This window comes from Nuphar pumila, chromosome 14, assembly GCF_984573655.1.
Source record: "Nuphar pumila chromosome 14, dmNupPumi1.hap1.1, whole genome shotgun sequence".
Taxonomy (NCBI): Eukaryota; Viridiplantae; Streptophyta; class Magnoliopsida; order Nymphaeales; family Nymphaeaceae; genus Nuphar; species Nuphar pumila.
The window spans coordinates 7886905-7905293 of record NC_143262.1 but is presented as its reverse complement, the minus strand read 5'-3'; the positions used below and the strand labels follow the sequence as shown (position 1 = coordinate 7905293).

General features: G+C 39.5%; 1 protein-coding gene across 1 annotated transcript; it reads left to right on the top strand.

The window, feature by feature from the left end:
- Positions 1–5225: 5225 nt before the first annotated feature.
- Positions 5226–18007, top strand: LOC149816248 (methylecgonone reductase-like). The gene is made up of 4 exons (XM_089987889.1): positions 5226–5593; positions 6007–6247; positions 7067–7246; positions 17638–18007. Exons 1-4 carry the CDS (start codon positions 5277–5279, stop codon positions 17863–17865), a joined length of 966 nt encoding a protein of 321 aa, XP_089844015.1. The 5' UTR covers positions 5226–5276; the 3' UTR covers positions 17866–18007.
- The last annotated feature ends 382 nt before the right edge of the window (positions 18008–18389 follow it).

Sequence of the window (18389 nt, the reverse complement as noted above, 5' to 3'; positions counted from 1 at the left end):
TCATAAATTTGATAATCGAGCATGCAAAGAAGTTTTCATAGGATACCCATATGGTCAAGTTGATTATCGTGTGTATGATCTTGAAACAAAAAAAAATTGTTAGTCAGGATATAAATTTTTATGAAAATATGTTTCTATTTCAAGATCATAATATTCCAGATAAAGAGGAAGGGTGAGTCCTACCCATATCCATATTCGAGCCTCAATCTTATGAGATCCATGAAAATGAGATTTACAATCCTGGTCACCATAATCTAAATCCTGAACTTCTTAATCATGAAACCCTTGAACCCACTCAAGTTCATATCTGAAGATCTGAAAGAATCCATCGACCACCATCCCATCTTAAAGACTATAGTTGTTACACGATTGCCCACTTACTACAATCAATTGATACGAAAAAGAAGTTTCACAGCACGGATCATGAGTTATCCCAAGTCATATGTTATGATCATTTTTCAAAATAATATCATTTTCTTCTAAGTGTCATTTCCCAACACTCAGAACCCAAATATTTTCTTGTGCCATGAAATTTCAATGTTGGTGTGACACTATGGCTTCAGATATTAGGGCGTTGGAAGAGAACCATACTTGGTCGATTATGAATTTACTTGTGGACAAACACCCTGTTGGTTGTAAATGGGCGTACAAAATTAAACATCACTCTGATGGATCCATTGAAAAGTATAAAGCTCGCCTAGTGTTAAAAGGCTACACTCAGATTGAAGGTATGGATTACAATGAGACATTTGCCCCTGTTGCCAAGTTAGTAACCGTAGATTGTTTGATAGATATCGCAACAATAAAAAATTGACATCTATATCAAATAGACATTAATAATGCCTTTCTTCACGGGGACCTAGATAAAGAGGTGTATATGAACTTACCACCAGGTTTTTTTGTTCAGGGAGAGCTTAAAGCTAGCAAGTTGCACAAGTCATTATATGGCCTCAAACAATCCTCTAGAAACTGGTTTGCCAAGTTGTCAACTCATCTACTTCAAGAAGGATTCTTACAATCTAAAGTTGATTATTCATTTTTTTTAAAAGTCATTAATGGGATACACATTTTTGTTTTAGTTTACATAGATGACATTATCATTGCCCGAGATGATGTTGCATACATAGAGCAACTTAAGTCTCACATCAATCAGCAATTTTGATTGAAGTACCTTGGACAATTCAAATATTTTTTTGGCATTGAAGTTGCAAGATGTAAAAGTAGACTTTTCTTATACCAACGAAAATATATTCTTGATATTCTTTAGGCTATGAGATATCTTGGAGTAAAGCCAAGCCAATTTCTCATGGAACTACATATCAAACTCAATAATGAATATGAAGATTTGTTGGATAATCCAGGGTCGTATAAGCGCCTAGTGAGTCAACTGTTATATCTGACTATAACTTGACCTGATATTGTATTCGCAGTCAATATTCTAAGCCAGTTAAGTAGCAAGTTGTGATAACCTCATATGAATGGTGTCATGAGGGTACTTCGATATATCAAGAGTTCTCCAGGATATGGGATCCTGATGTCATCCACCAGTAAGATTCAAGTTGTTGGTTACTTGATTCGGATTGGGCCTCTTGTCTAATGACCCATAGATCCACATCCGATTATTGTGTCATGATTGTGGATAACCCAATTTTTTGAAAAACCAAAAACCAATCTACGGTGTCATAATCATTGGCCAAAGCCAAATATCGATCTATGGCTCTAGCATGTTGTGAACTCACATGGATCAAATATCTGTCGTTAGACTTTAGAATTAATCATTATCTATGATACTACATTATGACAACCAAGCAACACTTCATATTGTCGTCAATCTAGTATATCATGAGTGTACCAAACATATCAAGATTGATTGCTAACTCATGCAAAAGAATATTCAAAGCAAACTAATTCAAATAGAATTTGTTCTCATGCATTCACAATATGCAAATCTTTTCACAAAGGCGCTTGACAGCGATCATTTCTCTCATCTCAAAACCAAGTTGGGCATACTCAACCCTAATGTTTCAACTTGAGGAGGAGTAAAAGAAAAAAAAATGTTACTTATTATGTATATTTACCATGTGTATTATTATCCTACCATTCTTATTGTATTCGGTTACTAAAATCAAGGAAAGCGGATCAGCTGATATTAAGGACTAAAATCATGGAAAAGAGGATAAGCTGATATCAAGGGCTAAAATCAAGGAAAAGAGGATAAGCTGATATAAGGGCACACAGTTACTAAAATAATGAAAAGCTGGCTAATATCATACGGTTACTCAAATCAAGGAAAGAAGGATTGGGTGAAATCAAGGAAAATTGACTAAAATGTTTTTTATATTCAAGATAATTTGCAGCAGTATATATATATGTATCGTTTTCTACTTCTTTTTTTTATCAAGTGAGAATAAAATATTAAATCTCTCATATTCTCGATTCAACTTTTCTTTCACTAGCAGTGCAACTCTCTTTTGCAGATTCTAGCAAACCTGAGGCTCATATCAAAAAAATTAGAAAATGGGGTGCATCTTTCAAAATAGGAGGAAAAGGTAGGGCCCAAATGAAACTTTCCCTTAAATAAACATATATGCCACGCAAAGTCACTAACAACCAACAGTTTTACCAAGTACATTCACTAGCTAGGTACAAATAGGGGTGGCAAAATCTGACCTGACCCGCCAACCCGCTTCTTATCCGGGTTAGGGTTTGGCTTAAACAAGTTCGTGTCGTAAAGGGGTCGACCCACCTAACCCATTTATTAAACGGGTCATGTTGGTGTTAGGGGTATGCCAACCCCCCAACCCATTTTCTAACTCGAATCGGATGGAAACATATCTGAATGCATTAACAGGCCTGCATGATAAATAGTCTCATATACTGAGAAGAGAGCAAAAAGGAAGCGGCATATTTGGAAATAGAACCATGTTCTAAGGCTTATCTAGAAAATGACACATGTGCCCTTGGTTATGAAAACTTTTACTGGCAAGATAAGCTTCAGTCATTTACTAGAAAGATCACAAATTGCTAAATTTGGAGGAAGCCCATTTCCGTCCAGGACTAGAAGGGGTGGATTCGTCATCTTTTTCAATTTTGACGCCAATGTTGTGGTTTTGACGCACTCGACGCCTCTGTATTCTGACACCTTTGGATGGACCGTAATGATGTGGTCCTTGTAATGAGATGGCAAACAGTAATAGCACGTAGGGGTGGCAATTTCTGACACGACCCGCCAACCCGCCTCTTAGGCGGGTTCGGGTTGGGCTTAAGCCAATCCGTTTAATAAACGGGTCGACCCGTGTAACCCGTTTATTAAACAGGTTGGGTTCGGGTTAGGGGTATGCCAACCCGCCAACCCGTTTAATAAATGGGTTAGGCGGGTGGGTCGACCCGCCAACCCGACCCGCCAACCCGGCTCCCAACCCGCCAACCCGCCAACCCGACCCGCCAACCCGACATGTCAACCCGCCAACCTGCCTACCTGCCTACCTGCCAACCCGATCCATCAACCCGCCAACCTGACCCGCGAACCTGTAAACCTGTTTACCCGACCCAACCCATTTATTAAATGGGTTGGCGGGTCATGTCGGGTTACCCGTTTATTAAACGGGTCGGGTTCGTGTTTGCCACAGCCGACCTGTTTAATAAACGGGTCGGGTTCGGGTTGAGGTATGCTGACACGCCAACCCGCCAACCCGACCCGATTGCCACCCCTAACAGCACGTAATACCCTATCCCATCACCAGGACGGTGACAGACGCCATCCAAAACTCTTGGCTCAGCATTTTTTGCCATTTTTGCTCGTAATTCTAAAAATCGATTAGATGCCATGTGTCTACTAGGTCATCATAATCGTGTTGTGTGGACTCGACCCATTTATTAAACGGGTTAACAGTGTCATGTTCGGTTACCTGTTTAATAAATGGGTTGTGTTCGTGTTTGCCACATCCAACCCGTTTAATAAACAGGTCGTGTTCCTGTTGAGGTATTTTGACCCGCCAACCCACCGACCCGACCCGACCCGATTGCCACCCCTAGGTACAATGAAACTTTCTTTCCCTTGTCTAAATTTTGAGTTGCCTATTAAGCTTCTTTATTTTTCTTTTTGAGATAATAGATAATTGCATTAATATTTCAGAAAGTTAACATTTCAGCAGAAAGCAAATATTAACCTTCTTTATTAAAGGTGTAACTTCGAACTGCAGTTGACGGGTCGAACCATCAGACGTACCATCATGCACCGATGGTGGTAAAAAACACAATTTGGCCGTCGCGGACCGCCACTATAGGTGTTTTGAGTGCAACATATATTTGGTGCGCTGATCGTGCACGAAGTTAGCGGTGCATACAAGTTCGACTTTGGTGGAACTTTTTTTGTGTTCAACTTTACACCATAGTGACAAATATCGCGAGATTTTCATAAATCTCGCGATAATATCGTGAAAAATTGCCTGAAAGTTTAAAACGGCATTATCTCGCAAGATTTTCAAAATATCACGAGATTTATGAAAAAACATAAATACCATGATTTAAATATGATATTTACGTTTTAAACAGCTATTTATCACGAAAAAAACATGTACTTTTATTTTTAAATAATTTTTATTAATATTTTCTTATAAAAAATAACTTTTATATTTTTTAAATTTATTTTTTATTGCCAAGATTTTCCCCAAAAAAAACATGAGATTTATGAAAAACGAGAAATTGCCGTTCAAAACGTTTGTCACTATGCTTTACACCCGTGGACCACTTTCTTATTAACTAAGGCCTTGGGATTAGTATATATAAAATTTAACATAATTTTCCTATTATTCCAAAAAGAAACCTGTGATATTTGAAAAGGCATTTCAGGACCGAACTTTACACTGAAACTGTCAAGACATGAAATTAATTTCATGGTTAAGTTCCATGCGAAATAATGCATTTGAAAAGGTGTTTTTTCCGTATATTATGTAATAGGGAAGCTGTTTAGTAAAATTGACATACACAACTCGTGGTTAACCCTACATTTCTACAAGACAGTTTCAAAGAAAATTGAGTCCTGATGTCTTTTCAGAAAACAAGGGACTTTTCTGTAATATAAGGAAAATGGTGGGGCGCTTTTTGAAAATTGTCCTGTTTTTTTTTTTAATAATGGAACCACAGCTATTTACTATAAATATCCAAGTTAGACAGGTATCTAGCTCCACAAGAGGGTTGTGAGTGGCCAAAAGCAGGTGAGCTGGGTGTGGTCTGAGTGCACTGGAGTCAGTAAAAGAGCTCAATTATAGAAAGCAATGGAGCACCCCAACATCCCTTTGGTCATGTTGAACTCTGGCTTTCAGATGCCCTTGGTAGGAATGGGCACAGCCATACACCCTATTCCCCCACCTGATGTTGTGTATAGAGCCGTGCTTGATGCCATTGAGGTTGGCTATAGGCACTTCGACTCTGCCTCACTCTATGATTCCGAAGTCCCCGTGGGCAAGGCTATCGCCTACGCACTCGAGCATGGCCTTGTTCGCGGCAGGGACCAGCTCTTCATCACCTCCAAGCTCTGGTGCACTGATGCTCACCCTGAGGGAGTCCTCCGTGCCCTCAAGAAGACACTGGAGTAAGTTTTGATGGCACACCTCACCTTAGGGTACATATATTTCAGATGCCTTAAACTGCACTCATGGAATAGCTAAGTACTATTTCCATATATGGAATAATTTTTTCAAGTTTACTAAACTTATTTTTAAATAAGGGTTTTTACATAGCCACTTGTATTAGTAAATTTCATTGACATACCAAAGGGGGGCTCCGCTTGTTTGGCAGGAGCATTGAGTGCATGTTACCTTGTGTTGGGACGTTGCAAGTTAGAATCCCAATAGTATTAGTTGTATCACTGGGTCTAAAAAACAAAATTCAATGACATGTAATCATGAAAAAACAAAAATTATTTGCTCCTATGGAACTAAAAATGACAAGTTATTATTGTTCCTTATATGTTTGAAAGTTTTTCTTTTCTTTTCTTTTCTGCAGCCATTTGCAGTTGCAGTATTTGGATCTTTACTTGATACATTTCCCAGTACGATTGAGAGGAGAAATGAATTTCATATTTAGCGGTGAAGACGTGATTCCAATGGATATAAGTGGTACATGGGCAGCCATGGAGGAGTGCCAAAAGCTAGGCCTCACCAAATCTATCGGTGTTAGTAACTTCTCAAGCAAGAAGCTCAATGATTTGCTTCTCACTGCCAAGATACCTCCTGCGGTTAATCAGGTTCATCAACTTGGTTTTTTTTTTTTTTTTGAATTTATTACCCAGAGAAACCGTACCCGCCCAGACCTGGTCGCACTGGCTCAACCTGCCATACCTACAGTCATCGTGGAGTTGTACAGACAGTGTGCAACTCTAAAACTAGGCCGTGAGCCCACAGGTTCATCAACTTGCTCATACATAACAAAATTTGGTTCTTCACTTTGACAAAACCAACAGAGAGGCAGTCCCCATACACATATTTGAAATATATATCACCGGGATGACTTACCTTATTTGTTATCACAAAAGGTGTTGGTAACTTCAGAGAAGGCAATATTAAATTTATGGGTTTTGTGCAAATTGGTCCCTACGTTATGCTATTTTGCAAATCAGTCATGGCTTTTGTTACCATTATTAAGATCTGGACCTTCTGTCAACGGCTGCTAGTTTGACCATAATGAATCACTTACCATGCTTAATTGCTCACCAAAATGCCCTTCAACAAATTGTTGTTAGTGTATTAACTTTTAGCAAATTAATCCTTATTCAAATTTGCAAATTGGTCCTCTTTCTAAAGGCAGAACTGTCAATTTGTCTGCCCTTTAACCATTAGCCTCAAGAAAGCTAACAGCGGTTAAGTTCAATGACTGATTTGCAAGGGTTAATGAAAAGGTTGGGGCCAATTTGTAAAAATGACATAAGTCAAGAACTATTTTGTAAATTCTGCCATAAGGCAGAGACCAATTTGCAAAAAAAAAAAAAAAAAAAATCATAAATTTATACTGAAAAACTGGCTGGGCTAACTAATTGTGTTTTACATTTTTCTTGACCTCTAAACAGGTGGAAATGCACCCAATGTGGCAGCAGGGAAAATTAAGGGAGTTCTGTGCAAGTAGAGGTATCCATGTGTGTGCTTGGTCTCCCTTGGGAGGAACGGGAAACTTTTGGGGTTCAAATGTGCTTCTAGATAGCCAAGTTCTCAAAGGTATAGCTCAAGCCAAAGGAAAGTCTGTGGCTCAGGTAACTTTTAAATGATTCTGCTAATTAAGATGATGTTATCCCATTAATTAAGCTTAGTTTTATCTTTCTTTTTTTTTTTGTGATGAAGAATAGAGGTGTCAACGCCGAACCAAACCCTATACGATTCAGGTATGGTGATAAATAATAAGACCCGAGTCCGGACCCGAATGCCCCGATTAGTACATGGACCCAGGTATAGTTTGTGAAATTTTATATCAGACTTGGACTTGACCCAAGTTTCGATCAATACTCATAATTTTTTAATGTAAAAATGATTAAAAAATATGGTTTTATATGGTATGATGCAGGTCTGGTTCTTCTAGTTCTTATCAGGTCCGAGTATGATTTTTCTTACAGTAGACACGATTAAACTTGGGTCTGAACTCGATACCATACCCGAAAATTGAGTCCAAGTCTGTACCACCTGGGTTCTAACCAAACCCAACCCGCTGACACCCTAACGACGAACCCTCGCCTAAGCTAGAAAAGCACCGAGTGGGGAACCTCTTAAGTCTAGTTTTATAAAAAAGACAAAAACCAAAAAGGTATTAATTGATCAACATTTGTCGCACGCGGAGAAAATAGTGAGTTTATGACAAAGCCATGTGAGCCCTTCTACTCCAGCAAAAATTAATTATTGAGTTGGTGATTGAACAGTCGACCAAACAAAAATAGACGGATTGAATCCTGACAGAAAATTTGGAAAAAATATATATAAAAAAAAGGCGGAGGAATTAACACTTGTTAGTGTTTTTTAATGTAACAATATAATTTTATAGAGAAATGTTTAGGTGTTTGATCCATTAAGTCCTTTATGAAACTTGATCGCCCTTACCATCCATCGTGTGGGTGATGGACGGTCAGCATACAAAACAGTAATAAAATCATATACAAGGTATCCATTGTATTAAATAATGCATCTATACACGTAGAGATACCCAATACCAGCACCAAAAAGTACCAGCATTGACACGGGTACCTGCAGCATTTTTAAGTACCTATGTTACATGGGTCTAAATAAGGGTTACCAGAAACGCTATAGCACTTAGGGAAGCATGCTTTCATGAAATGCGTTTCGAAAGCATGAAACGCATTTTGGAAGCACGAAATACATTGCTTCCGAAACGCTCGGGGAAGCGGCCCTTTTAAATGGGAAGTATGCTTTCCACTTGCTTTCCCGATTACTTTCCGCTCGCTTCCCAATATCAGAAAGTGAATTTTCTTTTTGGGGGGGCTTGGAACCTTTAATAATTTTTTTTTGACAAAATATCGAAAAAAACTCGATTCCTATTTGCTTCTCACTCGCATCCTAGGTTGCTTCCCTCTTCACTTCTTGTTCGCTTCCTAAGTTGCTTTCGGTTTGCTTTTCTTCTCGCTTTCGAGATGATTCCTGGTTCACTTCTAAGTCGTCTCGTGCTTCCCGCTTCTTAAAATTTTAGAAGTGCCTCGCTTTCCACTTCTACTTTCCGAAACGCTCGGGGAAGCGACCCTTTTAAATGGGAAGTATGTTTCCCACTTGCTTTCCCGATTACTTTCTGCTCGCTTCCTAATATCAGAAAATGAATTTTCTTTTTTGGGCGGCCTTGGCACCTTTAATATTTTTTTTTTGACAAAATATCGAAAAAACTCGATTCTTATTTGATTCTCACTCGCATCCTAGGTTGCTTCCCTCTTCACTTCTTGTTCTCTTCCTAGGTCGCTTTCGATTTGCTTTTCTTCTCGCTTTCGAGATGATTCCCGATTCACTTCTAAGTCGTCTCGTGCTTCTCGCTTCTTAAAATCTTAGAAGTGCCTCGCTTTCCACTTCTACTTTCTGAAATGCTCGGGGAAGCGACCCTTTTAAATGGGAAATATGCTTCCCACTTGCTTTCCCGATTACTTTCCACTCACTTCCCAATATCAGAAAGTGAATTTTCTATTTTGGGGGCCTTGGAATCTTTAATAAAAAAATTTTTTGACAAAATATCGAAAAAATTTGATTCCTATTTGCTTCTCACTCGCATCCTAGGTTGCTTCCCTCTTCACTTCTTGTTCGCTTCCTAGGTCCCTTTCGATTTGCTTTTCTTCTCGCTTTCGAGATGATTCCCGGTTTACTTCTAAGTCGTCTCGTGCTTCTCGCTTCTTAAAATCTTAGAAGTGCCTCACTTTCCACTTCTACTTTCCGAAACGCTTGGGGAAGCGGCCCTTTTAAATGGGAAATATGCTTCCCACTTACTTTCCCGATTACTTTCCGCTCGCTTCCCAATATCAGAAAGTGAATTTCCTTTTTTGGGGGGCCTTGGAACCTTTAATAATTTTTTTTTGACAAAATATCGAAAAAACTCGATTCTTATTTGCTTCTCACTCGCATCCTAGTTTGCTTCCCTCTTCACTTCTTGTTCGCTTCCTAGGTCGCTTTCGGTTTGCTTTTCTTCTCGCTTTCGAGATGATTCCCGGTTCACTTCTAAGTCGTCTCGTGCTTCCCGCTTCTTAAAATTTTAGAAGTGCCTCGCTTTCCACTTCAACTTTCCGAAACGCTTGGGGAAGCGGCTCTTTTAAATGGGAAGTATGCTTCCCACTTGCTTTCTTGTTTACTTTTCGCTCGCTTCCCAATATCAGAAAGTGAATTTTCTTTTTTGGGGGGCCTTGGAACCTTTAATAATGTTTTTTGTTTGACAAAATATCGAAAAAACTCAATTCTTATTTGCTTCTCTCTCGCATTCTAGGTTGCTTCCCTCTTCACTTCTTGTTCGCTTCCTAGGTTGCTTTCGGTTTGCTTTTCTTCTCGCTTTCGAGATGATTCCTGGTTCACTTCTAAGTCGTCTTGTGCTTCTCGCTTCTTAAAATTTTAGAAGTGCCTCGCTTTCCACTTTTACTTTCCGAAACGCTCGGGGAATAGGCCCTTTTAAATGGGAAGTATGCTTCCCACTTGCTTTCCCGATTACTTTCTGCTCGCTTCCCAATATCAGAAAGTGATTTTTCTTTTTTGGGGGGGCCTTGGAACCTTTAATAATTTTTTTTGACAAAATATAAAAAAAACTCGATTCTTATTTGCTTCTCACTCGCATCCTAGGTTGCTTCCCTCTTCACTTCTTGTTCACTTCCTAGGTCGCTTTCGGTTTGCTTTTCTTCTCGCTTTCGAGATGATTCTCGGTTCACTTCTAAGTCATCTCGTGCTTCCCGCTTCTTAAAATTTTAGAAGTGCCTCGCTTTCCACTTCTACTTTCCGAAACGCTCGGGGAAGCGTCCCTTTTAAATGGGAAGAATGCTTCCCACTTGCTTTCCCGATTACTTTCTGCTCGCTTCCCAATATCAAAAAGTGAATTTTCTTTTTGGGGGGGCCTTGGAACCTTTAATAATTTTTTTTTTGACAAAATTTCGAAAAAACTCGATTCTTATTTGCTTCTCACTCACATCCTAGGTTGCTTCCTTCTTCACTTCTTGTTTGCTTCCTAGGTCGCTTTCGGTTTGCTTTTCTTTTCGCTTTCGAGATGATTCCCGGTTCACTTCTAAGTCGTCTCGTGCTTCCCGCTTCTTAAAATTTTAGAAGTGCCTCATTTTCCACTTCTACTTTCCGAAACGCTCGGGGAAGCAACCCTTTTAAATGGGAAGTATGCTTCCCACTTGCTTTCCCGATTACTTTCCGCTCGCTTCCCAATATCAGAAAGTGAATTTTCTTGTTTGGGGGGCCTTGGAACCTTTAATAAAAAAAAATTTTGACAAAATATTGAAATACTCGATTCTTATTTGCTTCTCACTCGCATCCTAGGTTGCTTCCCTCTTCACTTCTTGTTCGCTTCCTAGGTAGCTTTCGGTTTGCTTTTCTTCTCGCTTTCGAGATGATTCTCGGTTCACTTCTAAGTCATCTCGTGTTTCCCGCTTCTTAAAATTTTAGAAGTGCCTCGCTTTCCACTTCTACTTCCTGAATCGCTTCCCGCTTCCTAGACTGAAAACTCTGGTCCCCTCTTGCTGCCTTTAAAATTAACAGTATAGAATCGCAACAAACAATGTGACTTAAAGATACCTTTAGTGACAGTGAAGGCTATGAGATAAGTTAAATGAAATGTACCTTGGATGTCGTTGATTGTGATTGTCGATGTTGAAATACGAAACAATTCCTTTATCCATGCGCACCATTTACTTCCACAGTTCATTTGCTCTAAACACACAACACCGGTAAGAAGGCCTAGTTGACCATGTCAAACGCTTTGGATAAATCAAGTTTCAGCGAGAAGAGTGTATTGAGTGGACGGCTTCATGGGCAAGGATAAATCCCTTGTGTAGCTTACTTCTCGAAATAAACGCAAATTGATTCTTTGAGATGATGTGATCAATGACTAATTGACGTCGAGAGGCCAACACCTTGAAAATGAGTTTGTAGATGGTGTTACTGATGGAGATTGGTTTAAAGTTATCAATGTTATCACGGTAACCATATTTATGAATGAGCAACGTAAGTTGATCGACCAAGAGCTCTCTAAGGAGGAGAACATTAGTATAGAACTCTTGAAACAATATAACACAAAGTCATCTTTACACACATCTAAAATACTTCTAAACACTACAATAGAAAAGTCATCAACCCCTGGTCTTTTACAAAGGCATAGACCAACTTACTTGTTCCTCACTAATTAAAGCACGAACTCACAAGTCTCCTAAGTCTGGTGCCATTCTAGTAGAGGATATGAATCTGCCTTGGAATTGGCGAGTGAAATGAATCAAGAGGTCCAATTCATTCAGTTGGCATTGAAGAAGGAAATATGATTTATTCATGAAAATAGCATGTGTTCAAGTCTCCTTCCTTTAACTAGGTGATTCAAGATCTTTGTCGCCACCTCATCTCCTCGTGAACTCGCCACTCCTCCTCGACCAAAGAGGCTAAGCTGTTCATGACTCTCTTTTAAATGAGTAGCCTCTTCAAGGCGGGACTCAACACAAATTTTAGTTTCAATGGCTTGTAGTTGATCCTCCCAATCCGCAACCTAAAAATTTGCTTTGCCTTATTTTTATGTGACCAAAGGATGAGATATTGTATTATAAAGTCTGATCTTCCTTTAAATGCGTTGTGCTGCCCACTTGTCATCATGAGGATGGAGCCACCAAGACTTCATAGAATCAATAATGTTGGGTCCATGGAGCCACCCTAATTCAAACCGGAATCACCTGAATCATACCTAGTAAAAATAATATTTTTTATCATTTTTACATTAAAAAAATCAGAACTTGACACTACAAGAAACCTGTGGATTAGCGACGACCTAAATCTGTCATTAATCCGACGCTAATCTGTCGTTAAACAGATTAGCGACGGAAAAATTTCATCACGAATTTTTCGGCGCTAAGTAGTTCCAGAACTTATCTGCCGCTACTGTCGTCGCTAATTTGTGATGAATTTACGACGGACATGATCCATCGCGAGTCCTTCTCTATTTTAAATTAGCGATGGATAATATCCGTCGTTAAATTTAAAAAAAAAAATTTAAAAAAAATTGCTCTCTGTCGACGCGTTCTCCGACAGGAAGCAATTTTTTTTCACAGAACCGACGTGTTCCGGCGTCAGGAAGCTCTTCCGCAGCAAGCTAGTCACAACGGACGCGGACGAGAGTTGATCTCTAGGGGCCAACGCCATTGAAGAGGCTGATCCCCGCAGAGGAGGAGACGCGGACGAGCCTGGGCACGAGCTTGGCGAGCCTCGCACGGAGGCCCACAGCGGAGATGAAGAGGAAGAGCAGGCCCTCGACGAAGACGGCGGCCAGGGCGCTCTTATAGGGGATGTTACCAGAGTCGTGGAACCCGACGACGGTGTAGGCGAAGTAGGCGTTGGTGCCCTTGCCGGGTGCGAGGGCCAGGGGGAGCTTGGCGAGGGTCCCCATGATGAGGCAGCCGACGAGCGACGAAGCGATGGTGGCGACGATGAGGTCCTTCCTTATGCGGTCAAGGCAGGTGGCGTAGCCAGGATTGACGGGGGAGAACTTGAAGGAGGCATCGGGCTGAACAATGACGCAGAGGATGGAGGTGTCGTTGTTGTCCGAGCAGGAGGAGACGAGGATGGTTTAAATCGAACGGGGGGAGGGAAAAATGGAGGGAGGGAAAATTTTGAACGGGGGGAGGGAAAATTTCGTGCCTCAGGTGAGACGGTTTAAATCGAAAATTAGCGAGGGAATTTTTTCATCGCTAATTAGCGATGGATTAGCGACAAAAAAAATCCCTCACTAATTAGCATTTTTTTGTAGTGTTTTGGCGACAAAAAAATGTTGTCGCTAATCCATCGCTAATTAGCGACGGATTTAGCGACGGAGATGTTTTCGTCGCTAATTTTGCAAATATTTCGAATGTTAGCCACAAATAGTTTTTTCTCGCTAATCCATCACAAATTTGCAATGGAAAAAATCCATCATAAATTGTCGTCGCTAATTAGCATTTTCCTTGTAGTGTGAGTCGAGTCCAGCTCTGGTATAAAATTTCACAAACTATACTCGGATCAATGTATTAATAGGACCTTTGGGTCCGAACCCATATCTTAATCGGGTCTTCTTATTTATCATCATAACCATACCCTACCTGAATCTTAATCGGGTCTTCTTATTTATCATCATAACCAGACCCTGTAAGAGTTTTTTTCTTTCCTTTTGCTATCTCAAAAGTTATGACTTAATTGGTGAGGGGTTTGCCTAACCCGAGCTTGCTTTTCCGAAAAGATAAAAAAAAAAAGTGACAACGTAATGTAAACATTGTTGCATATGCTTTTTCGCTTCTAAAGAGGTTGTCTTTGATGGATGCCTTTTATATTGGTTAATCTATCTTAGAAATCTATCATTTCTTCTTGCAAAAGCAACCAAACAATCTTTTGGACCGACACAATAATCCAATGTTGCAGGGGTGGAGGCATGTTAAGGGGAGGGTGGGCATGTGCCGACACTGACCCATAAAAAGCACCACAAGGTGGTATGCCCACACTAACCCGCAGGAAGCAAGGGCAGTTCCCACCCTGATCGAGTCTGGTGCTTGACCCAAAGGGGCTGATGGGCCGAGACAACCTCCCCTATCTCAAAATCCTTGTTCTCTCTCTCTCTCTCTCTCTCTCTCTCTCTCTCTCTCTCTCTCTCTCTCTCTCTCTCTCTATATATATATATATATATATATATATATATATATATATATATATATATATATATATATATATATATATATTGCCACCTCCTATCCTGAGTGGGGCTCTCTGCTCCTACCTGCAATCCCACAATTAGGCCCCCTCTCTCTCTCTCTCTCTCTCTCTCTCTCTCTCTCTCTCTCTCTCTCTCTCTCTCTCTCTCTCTCTCTCTCTCTCTCTCTTTCTCTCTTGATTCATGATCCCACAACCTAACCCCAACGGCACAACCATTTGACGCATTGTCCATGGCATTGTCGTAGAGCGCACATGACTTGGTCTAGTCTATCTCTCTCTCTTGTGTGCATTGCTTAAATGCATAATTGATGATGTAAGAATTAGGGTTTCTATTAGCATTTTGGGTTTTAATGATATGCATATTAATTAGTTATTTATGTATGTTTTTAATCAACATTATACATGATTTTCGTTTTAGTTAGAAATTGGGGGTTTTTGTTAGTTTTTTATTTTAATTAATTTATGTATGAAAACTATGAATGATGTTTGTTAGGATTGAGGTTTTTATTTAGTTTTTTTAAAATAATCTAAATATTTTATTAGGTTTTAAAGTTTTTTTATATTTTTTTGGTACCATTAAAACTTTTATTTTATTTTTAAAGAAGATAAATATTTAATTTAGATATTTTTATATTTTTTAATTAACATTAAACATGATTCTACATGTTTGAATAACATAAGTGTATAATTGATGACTTAAGAATTAGGGTTTCGATTAACATTTAGGTTTAGGGCTTTTATGTTTTTTTTTTCAATTAGAGTTTTGGTTTAGGGTTTTTTTATAATTTTTTTAATTAGCATTTAGGTTTTTAATGAGATGTATATTAATTAGTTTTTTTATATTTTTTAATCAAGATTATACATGATCCACGTGCTTGATTTTAGTTTAAAAATTGACGGTTTTGTCATTTTTTGTTTGTATGAAAACTATGAATGATGTTTGCTAGGATTGAGGTTTTTATTTAGTTATTTTTAAATAGCATGAGTATTTAATTAGGATCTAGAGTTTTTTAATTTTTGAAAAAAGTTTAAAATTTTATTTTATTTTTAAATAAAATAAATTATTTAATTTAGATATTTTTATATTTTTAAATTAGCATTAAACATGATTTTACATGCTTGAATAGCATAAATGCATAATTGATGATGTAAGAATTAAGGTTTCAATTTTGTAATGAATTTTAGCTTATGCTCTTAGGGTATTATGTATTTTTTTCTTTTTAATACTTGACTTTGGTTAGTACTTAGAATTTTAAGGTTTTTTATCAATTACAATAGATGATAATTTAAGATTTTTTTTAATTAGCATATAATTATTTTTTTATTTCAATTAGCATGTATTTGTTTCAATTAATTCAGTTTTAATTCATTTATTATTATTTTTTTGCACTTGCTAGGATAGTTTATTGTAATAAAAAAAATTCCTTTTACTATACATTTGTGTTCACCCTAACTTAAATTTTAAATTTAGGGTTTTGCCCCTGCTCATGCCTAATATCTTGCTAAAGTAGTGACCCTCTGCGCCATGAGCCTTGAGGGCGAATGGGCCTTAAACACAGGACATCTACCTGCGAGCTAAGTCTCATGTATGCATGGTACACACGCAGCTACTTGGGAATGCTAAGCTCGAGGGCGGATCAGGTGCAATCACATTGCACACTTCGGTACCCTTTGAATGACAACCATGGTATCAAACCCGGTTTAAGCACAAAACCTGGTTTGATGGCTATTGTTTAGATGACACCAAACCAGGTTGAGACCAGGTTTGTTTTTGGTCAACCTGGTATGCCCACGCTCAAATTGTGCAATGTGATTACACCTGATCCGACGTGGCTCTCTCGTGGACCTGTTGGTGTTACTTGCAGCTTTACAGTTTGCTACCTTTTTCAACTCTACGTAACAGTGAGACCTAGTAACGGTCCAGTTAGGGATGCCCAAAATGATCCGAACCAGAGATCTCTTTTATGACATGTGACTTTTCAGTTCAGCTGTCTTTTTCCAACCCGTTCTGTTGTTGTCTATTTGAAAATACCAGTCAATTTTTCAGAATTTACATTTAACCTGCTCATGCTTGCTTACAGGCGCTTGTGACCAACAATATTATCTTAACTAATTCTCAACCTAATTTTAATAGACAAATTTACCCTTCACAACCTAATTTGTTGCTTCTCAACCCAAAGAAAAACATGGAGAGTAGGGATGGCAGTGGACTCGGGGACAACGGGGCTCCGCCTCACCCTGTTTGGACAGGGGATGAAGGTTAAAATCTATCCCCGTGCGGGGATGAAGGCGGGTATGGACTTAAGCTTTTCCCCGCCCCGTCCCCGTCTCAATCTCCCCTTAGCCCCGCCCCGTCCCATCCCCAATCCTTTAAGGGATGACTATAAACTAAGGCGAAACGGGGCCCCGCCTCGCCCTCGTTTGGACTGGGGATGGAGGACATGAAACGGGGATGGAGGTGGGGGTGGAGGTTGAAATCTATCCCCATGCAGGGATGGAGGCAGGAATGAAGGTTCGGATTTTGAAACAGGGGAGGGTGGAAACCCTGTCTCCCGCCCCCATCCCGGTCCACTGCCAACCCTAATGGAGGGAGAAATGGATTTAATTAGGGGACACAGGACTTCTATGGAAGGTTTGATGGACGGCATCTGAATAGTTTAAAATGAACAGCTCACAATGAGCCTTATTCATTATTTGATAGGTGTCGTTTTGGCATCCTAGGCGCCTCACGTTATTGTCAGAGGTGCCTTTGATTCTCTATTGAAATTAATCTCTTTTAGCACAACGTTGTGAATATGGGTGTCAACGGGTCGTGTTTACCAGGACCCGACCTGTAACAAACCCTACAGGGTCAGGGTATGGTAATAATAAGAAGACCCGATTAAAACCCAGGCCTAGAGTCGAAGGTCCGATTAATACATGAATCCAGGTACCATACTCAAAAATCAGGGCCAAGTCTGGTTTCACCTGGTTCCAAACCTAACCCGACCCGTTGACACGAATATAATGCCTCATGCACGCAAGTGAAACCTGATGGTTAATTTTCTTGTGCTAAGGCCATTTTTGTAATTTTACGCTGCCGGTGATAGTTTCCGCGGTCCACCCTTGCTGAAGCTGTCATTTGATATAAAGTCTGTTATTATAGGAGGTTAAACGTAAATTCTTAAAGTTTGAGATCTGTATGTATAAATACGTGAAAGGAAATTTGTTCTAGATAAAAAATGAAGCTTGTGATATGACGTTTCAGGTTTGCTTGAGGTGGGGAGTTGAGCAAGGCGTGAGTATCGTGGTGAAGAGCTTCAACAAAGAGAGGATGAAGGAAAATGTTGATATTTTTGATTCGGTGCTGAGCAAAGAAGAACTGGACGCCATTGATCACTGCATTCCCAAGTGTAAACTCTTCCGTGGAGAGTGTTTTATATCTCCCAATGGCCCATACAAAACCCTTGAGGAATACTGGGATGGGGAGATATGAAAAGTATGGACTTCCATCAAAAAGTGAAGGACTCGAAAATACAAGTGCAGAATTAGTGTCCAAGATTTATCCTTGATGAAAGATGCGTTCAGTGATGTTCCTCTCGACAGATGGACGGTGGTCTTCAACCTTTTGTTTTACTATGTGCAACATCAAATGGGATTGAGTTCGTATGTTCCCAAAAACAAATGCTTTTGTTGGCTTGCCACACATTGATGTAGATTATGTGTGATCGAGGGCTGATCAAGTGCGATCACATTGCACGCTAAAGGTGTGCTGCTGCTGCACCTGAGTGCCATCCATCTCACTGTTGGGCCCCAGGTCTGAGCGCCTTTCCATTGGATGTCGTTCATCACCAAATTGAGAGCGACATTCAAAAATCCGCAAACAAAAGGCCTTTGAAACGAATCTGAACCATTTGTTTTGCAAGGGCAGCTGCCGTTCATCTAGCAAATGGATGGCATCAGAAAGACGTGAGATCCGTGTATGTTGGGATCTTTTGTCTTATGGAGTTTTGGTTGCCG